At 44.3% G+C, this 7631-nt stretch overlaps 1 protein-coding gene across 1 annotated transcript in view; it reads left to right on the top strand.

Moving 5' to 3' along the window:
• Nucleotides 1-7631, top strand: part of aldh1l2 (aldehyde dehydrogenase 1 family, member L2) — a 36702-nt gene that overhangs the window by 9408 nt on the left and 19663 nt on the right. The window contains exon 3 of the mRNA XM_008293543.1: nt 7230-7464. Coding sequence (XP_008291765.1) covers nt 7230-7464 — 235 coding nt within the window. The remainder of the gene's footprint in view (nt 1-7229; nt 7465-7631) is intronic.

The raw sequence follows: 7631 nt of genomic DNA, 5'->3' as shown, positions 1-7631 counted from the left end.
TCTCAAGACATCCTGTGCTGTGTTTGCCCACTGTGCTTGTGATGACAGGGCAGCAAACTTCAGCAGCAGGCAGGTCCACAGCACACCTCAGGAATGAGACACGATGCTACAGCCCAGTCTGTAACCAGCTGTTATATCCAGTGCACAGCCTTTCAGAGACACCCACAGGAGCCCCCTGTGTTTTTCTGTGTTCAGTAACAGTGACAATATGACACGTATCTATCAGTAGGACTCCTGCACTTCTCTGCTCAAAGTCAGCATCATGGCTGAGCATTTCCACCTTAAAGTTGGACAGCCAGGCTTGCGTTACAAATATTAAGAACCAACCCAGTCAGCTTGCAGGATGGGACTTTCTGTATCCTTACTCTTCTTCAGAATCTGTTTCCCATTGGAACATTTACAGAGTTGGAACAGAGTCCTCGTTGAACTGGGATGCTCAGCTCCACAGGAGAGACGTACATGGGAACTATTTTAAGGCATCTATACACAGAACTGTGATTTCAGGCTTTAACCTATGCCTGGAGACCTCCAGACACATACAACACAGGAGCTAACATCCTCTGTTGCTGCTGTAACTTTACCTTTGGCTCTCTGGAACCCACAGTCATAAGAAATGACAGCAATGACAGGTCAGTCCACACAGACCGCTGCATTTTACTGACAGTAATGATGGATCACACATTACAGGGAAACAAGGCAGGGATCATCAGTGTAGCTGTGAATGGAACAGCCTGGTGGCAGGCAGCCAGAAGAAACACCAAGTGACAGTGCAGAAGACAGACTGCCAAGCTTCCGTTGGACATGTGTTGAAGTCCTTGTCACACGTTTGGTGTAGATGAGTGTGAGCCGACAGACACAGAGCAGGTCTGGGAACGTAACGGTGGCAGAGTAGGACATAAATACAGAGAATGTAATTGGTAGGAAAGTGCAGTATGCACATATACCGAGATCAGCTGGTAGTTTGTATTTAGAGTCTGTGACCTGGTAGACTGTCTACAATGACAAAGGAGGGATGAGATCAAGGGGATCAAACAGTAGGTGGTAGCATCTATCCATCTATCCAGTAATAAGGAAAGTATTACAATATATTTTTTCACATGACATTAACATAAAATCAGTCACTATTTTTACATAATATACTGAATATTAAAGAAAACTCCTCATTCCAAGTGTTCCTCAGGGGGGTTGTTTATTGTCTTTAATCTGATACTCTCTCCCTCACCTATAAATGTCTGATGTAAAGCATAGTGAACTGCCCTGTTGAAAGCACTGCCGTGGTTGTTAAGGCATATATCGATCAAACAAACTGTATTGATGCAACAACGTTCACACAGGTCCGTACAGGTCCGTGTAGTTTCACAATGGGTTTGTACACACAAGAGTAATAACACTGGGATATCAAACAACATGTGAACAAGATTAGACTGTTTGTAAAGCTGAATATAAAAAACTAAAAACCATAAAACAGATGAACAAACCTTTATATGCACTAAATGCTCCGTTTTAATAGAGTTTGGGGTTTTCATGCTAACTTTATTACTTTATTTGTCATCACCATCAGTAAGTACATTTATGGACTTTATAGTTCTTCTCTACTTGGACTACATTTTATCATTTCCTGTTATAACTGACGCTGAGTTGGCCTCAGCACTGAATGTTGCACTTTGCAACAATTAAAAGGCTTTATAAAAAAAAGAAGGAAGTTTTATGACGCTCAGGGCCTCAGTGCTCTGGTTTCCAGGTCAGACTAAAGGTGGAGGCAGTTTGACTGCTATCTGTCTGTTTAGGAGGAGGTTCAGACCAGTTCTATGTGAACCTAACCTCCAAACAGACTGGTTTCTTATCTCTGCCTCTTGCTCGTCAGCCTGTCCTCCACCCTGACTATCTCCCTGCTCCTGCTGCCACTGTGTGTGAATGAAAAGCTTCCGCCAGCCTCACAAACGCTCATACAAACAGCTGTAGGTAAACCTTTGCAATGTTGCCACACATTTGCAGCTCATATTTTTTATATGCAAATTAGATTCATGGCAGATGCCTGGATAGTGCAGCAGGTTGGGCGGGCGGCCCATGAACAGGGGCTGTAGTCCCTGATGCAGAGGTCATGGGTTTGTTTGGCCCATGACCATTTACTGCAGGTCCTTCCCCACTTTCAACTATAACAAAGGCTAAAAAGCCCCCCCAAATAAATTACATTTGTGGCAAACTTTCTGTGGACATCTACCTTTGTTTAGATGACAAACAGTTTATTTTAAGTTCTCTTGTTGTTGCAAGTTTGCATTTCATACTTTATCTGTTTCTGGCTAATATTTCTGTCAGGGTCACGCCTTTTACAATAGAAGAGATATCCATCCATCCAGCAGCTCTAACCGCTGTGTCCTACAGAGGGTTGTGGGGCGCTCAAGGCTGTCCGAACTGAGACAACCATTCAGGCCCACATTCATACTAATGGCCAGTTTAGAATCACCAGTGAACCTACCATGCATGTCTTTGGACTGCTGAAGGAAGCACATGGAGGGAACCCACACAGGCACAAGTAGAGCTGCTCAGAGCATTCTGGTAAACCTGTCATAATTTTAACGTTAACTGGATTCACCACACATCTAGTGAAAGGTTAACCGCTGCCTGTCAGAAACCTGGAAAGGTGGCAAGGTGGCCGAAGTGCCTTGCCCAAGGACACAACGACCCAGACACAGGTTACAGGGCGGGTATCAAACCGCCAACCTTCCGATCAATGACCGACTGGCTCAACCACCTGAGCCACAGCCGCCCGAAGCAGGTTCTTCACTCTTATCATTGATTCAACAGCTTCCGTCTCTGCTCTCAGTCATTTCTTTATCTTATTCCGTCTCAATCTGACAGGTTTATGGTCTGCTTTATATCCTACACCTGCTCTAAAAATATGTCTGTTATGACACAGCTCCAACCGTGTCCTTGCCTTTGCATGCCACCAGGACTCTGATCCAGGGAGATAAGAAAGGTGGCTTCACAGTGTTCTGGGCTGACGACGGACTGGACACCGGACCGATCCTGCTGCAGAGGGAGTGTGCTGTGGAGCCCAACGACACCGTGGACACGCTGTACAACCGCTTCCTCTTCCCAGAGGGCATCAAGGCCATGGTGACCACCTCAGCAGAACATTAACATGAACTTCACAGACATGAACCACAGTCTGAGCTGTCACATGAACTAGGGATGTCATGATGCAGGAAATGTGGTACCAATACCACTGAAACTGTTCGATTCTCAGCACTACAGCTAAGAATAAACCAATGAACTGAGTGTATTTCAACATGAACTCTTCTGTTTGGAAAACTGTGACAAAACTTTTGAGTAGTACATTTAAAACAAGATTTTGCCAAAAAAAGATTCAAAATTAAAACTATTTCAAATGAGAAATAGGCTAAAAAAAACTAAAAGAAGGAAATGTGCATTGTGTCATCCAGTTTCCTTGTGAGATCTTTGATGTGAGTTTGTCATATTCATTCAGATGTCGTTGGCTCTGACAGCTGTGATAGGAAGTGAATGCTGCCATGTCTGCAGAACTTTAGTATCAGATTATTACAGAAGCATGGGTCCTCCAACATTCCTAACGCTCACACTGTTTCCTGTGCAGGTGGAGTCTGTGCAGCTCATCGCTGATGGAAAAGCCCCTCGAGTTCCCCAGACAGAGGAAGGAGCGAGCTATGAAGGCATCCAGAAGAAATCCAACGCCAAGGTGAGGCTTCTAATAATTGAGAGCAACTTGACGGCACATAAGATAAGATAAAACTTTATTAATCCAGAAGGAAAGGCGTTTGCCAGATATTATGCAAAAAAACTAATTTAACCATAAAACTATTACACAACATTAGGAAATGCAGTAATCAGTAGATAAGCAATAAAATATAAACTCATGTGATATGAATGAATGCATTAATGATAAATACAGTCTTTGTTACAGTCGTTCTTCTCTGAGGAGGGTGTCTGTGAACATGCAAAGTGAGAATATAGCAGTAAAAAGACAGAAGAAGATATAAAAAGATGTTCACTTGATTTGTGTGAGTCGAGCCTCATATGAGCTTCCATCAAACACTGATATGAATCAGAATTTACATTGTCAGATTGATTTATTTTTCCTTTATTTAACCAGGTGGGTTAATTGAGAACAGATTCTCATTTACAATAAGGACCTGGCCACATGTTGACCCTTTTCTCCACAGATGAACACACAGCTTGTATTCTGCAGCCTCATGCTGCTGGTCAGCTGCTCAGCGCAGCAACACCTTCATTCAGTGAACGGCGTGGAAATTTACTGTAACCTCTAAATGTTTCTCAGCGCCAAAACCAGGAGTGAGTGGCTACTGGTTGGTTTATGGTGGTGTATAATGAGAAAGAGAGAGGTGGGGCTGATCTGAGCTGCTCTGATTTGTCACTTGGAGCCTCGTTGCTGGCAGTGTGTCCACATGAGCTATTCTTGGAGCAGAGGCTTATTTTCCAGTTTCACTTTTCCACGTGTCACTCAGTGAGCAGCAGCCAGCTGCTGGGCTTTCCACTCATTCTCAGAAATTTAGGTAAGCTGGTCTGAAAACGAATCTGAGCCGGCAGCAGTGTTGACACTAGCTTCTTTCTGTGTTCCCCAGATCAACCTGGCCCAGCCAGCTGAGGCCATCCACAACTGGATCCGCGGCCATGACAAAGTCCCCGGTGCTTGGACTGCCATCGGTGGTCAGGTGTGTTTCCTGGAACAAAGAGAATACACACAACAGGTGTCTGTTGTGAAGTTTGAAAGGCTCATACAGATCCTGGTGCTTTTGGCTCCTGAAAGTGAACTTATAAATGCTGCAGGTTCACAGTGTGGCATCATGACACGAGGCAGCTGGCATGTTTTCTTTTCATAATGTTGTCATTAGTACAAATGGACCTTTTGTTATATGGAACTGACATTTGAGGGTCCTGAGAAATAGAGAAGAGATTAACTAAAAATAGTTACATAATTTACTAATTAATAAATAATAAATACAAAGGAGGAAAACATACATGATTGCTTGAAGGAAATCAGCACTCATACTCATTTATAAAAAGTACAGTAAAGTTAGGGAAGAAGCCTCATGTTATTATTTCATATGTGAAATAATAGTAGCTGCAATTCCATGACCAAGTTGGTCATTAGCACAATTATATCCAGTAATCATTTGCATAATCGTGGGACACATGAAGGTCCAGGGGTCCTTCCTCTCTCTATCTAATTCTGTTTTTCACAACAGATTCAGTGAATATTGTTTTAATATTTTAAGAGTAAATATTTTCTCAGTGCTGAAGAAAACAACCCGCCACAGTCAGAGGCTTTGTTTCATCTACATTAATGCCTGTCTTCACACACANGGCTGTAGGTGCGATGCCCCTCTGTCCTGGGCCGTCGCTCTGTGCTGTGGCTGAGGTAGATGCATGTTGACTCTACAGTGCTCCTGGACAAAGACTGGCCTTGATCCTGTGTTCACTGTGGGATAGTGGCTCCATTGTCTGCATGGGGAGAGGCCCTGTGTGGCGCGGAGATGCAGCGCTGAGGTGAAAAGTCTACAGTCGGGCCGCGCTCTTTGGTGTGATGCAATCTTTCCAGGAAGCATCATCATCTGCTATCAGCTGCCTCTTGACCTCTGCTTCTCATCCTGGTTTTCTCTGAGCAATACTCCACTATTTCTTCTCTTGCTGTTTCTAAACGTGAACATATTCCTGCTGTGCCTGACCCTGCTACAGTTTGGATTTTCAAGCACGGTTTCTAGAGTTTTGGATTTTCAACAAAAGCAGGAAGCTCAATACAAGATGGATAGTGTCATATTCAGAATGACCCACGCTTGCGTCTTTGAGCTCACATGTGTTTGCGAGCTCGTGGCTCCGGCGCTGCTCGTGTGCAGCCTCTGACCCACTGTGTCACAGCAAGCTGGCTGTAGGACTGAACTGGAGAAAGCTGCTCTCTGACAGCTTTATTCCAGCTTACCGAGGCTGTGTGTCCACTTGCAGAAGAAAGGTTTGGTTCTGACTGGAGTTGACGCTTATCTGACTCATGTTGAACTCGTTGCCGCATGTGGCTGCTGCTATCAATGGCCCTTAACAGTGAACAGTTTATGACCTGTGTGTTTGTCATTTGGGCCATTGTCAAAACTGTCAGTGTCGGTTGCATGTAGGGACACTAGAAAAGGGGAACTTAGAAGACTTTCAGGAAGGTTGGATGGACTCTGTCTGTGAAAACTCTACGGTGGATTTGGTCATTTCTTGGGGTGCTCTGGTGGACCGGACTGTCCAGCCTCAAGTCTTGGATCATCCTCACACATAGCCATGCAGAGAGTTCCAGAAAAGCTCCTTACATGCAAACGCACTGCAGGTTTTAACAAACGCTTAAAATGATGAATTGGAATGGAGTCTCATAAATGTTGTAGTTGGTTTTTTACATCGAAATAAGCAGGAACTATAAAAGACAGCTGGACTAATACACTGGCAGGGCTGATATTTAAGTTAAGAATAGTGTATCACAAGCATGAATAAATTACAAACTAAGGAAAGTGGAAACCTGCCGTAATTTTGATTCATTACAAATTGGTTAGAAATGTGCACAGCTAGAGCATAATATCACCCATAATGTAAGTAGTCTGCACTTATATAGCGCCTTTCTACTTTGTGGCACTCAAACCACTTTACTATGTGTTCCTCATTCACTGGACACTTGGATAAGTGGAGGGGCAGGGGATCGAACCACCCGCCTTGCAATCAGAGGACAACCTGTTCTACCAGCTGCCCACAGTGTACCTTAGATGATTATGTTAACCTCATGTTTTGAGAGTTAACCATCATAGAACACTTGGAAACTAGCAGATGGACACTTTTGGGAAGCTGGTGTTCAAGAAACTTTTTAACCTTAAACAGTGACTCAAGTAAATAATCAGCTATCACAGTGCTACCATAAATGTTCTGTCAGTCAACAGCTTGACTCATCACCACCCAGAGTAGGTTCAACCAGCTGTGATCAAAACATGTCACATCAGCATGTATGTTAGGTGACAAGTAATGAAAACACTGAACATCAAATATGCTTGACATCGTTCAGAAGTAATGTCTCCATTAAATGTCACAGTCCCAGTTGTTTTTTATCCTGATATTTTATTCTTTTCAGTATCAGTATCTGCCTCAAACATGGTTGAGTTGGAGTTAAGGCTCCCACCTTAACAGCACCACTAAACTCTCCTTTCTGTTCTCAGCGGTGGCTGCAGAGAAGGACGGGACACCCGTGTTCAAGTTTCCTCGGTGGCGGGTCAAGGGGAAGCCCATCCCTGAGGTGGTGGACGCTTACAAGGCGGTGGGCGCTGAGCTCAACGTCATGCCCTTCTGCTCCCAGTTCATCCCCATGAACGTCATCGACAACCCCAAGCACGGCTCCATCATCTACCACCCCTCCATCCTGCCCCTGCACCGAGGAGCCTCAGCCATCAACTGGTGAGGGAACCGTGGGCGCTATAACATGATGGGGGGTTAAAACAAGTTTGACTGACAGCTAGGAACAACATAGCATCATACCACTCTGCTGTAGACTATATAAGCTTGGCTGTTGAACAGTGAGCACGCCTGGTTTCAGCTCAGTTCTGGAGTTTTGAGCGTTAAGA

The sequence above is a fragment of the Stegastes partitus genome, unplaced genomic scaffold (assembly GCF_000690725.1).
Source record: "Stegastes partitus isolate 25-593 unplaced genomic scaffold, Stegastes_partitus-1.0.2 Scaffold893, whole genome shotgun sequence".
Classification (NCBI taxonomy): Eukaryota; Metazoa; Chordata; class Actinopteri; family Pomacentridae; genus Stegastes; species Stegastes partitus.
This window is presented reverse-complemented; position numbering and strand designations above follow the sequence as displayed.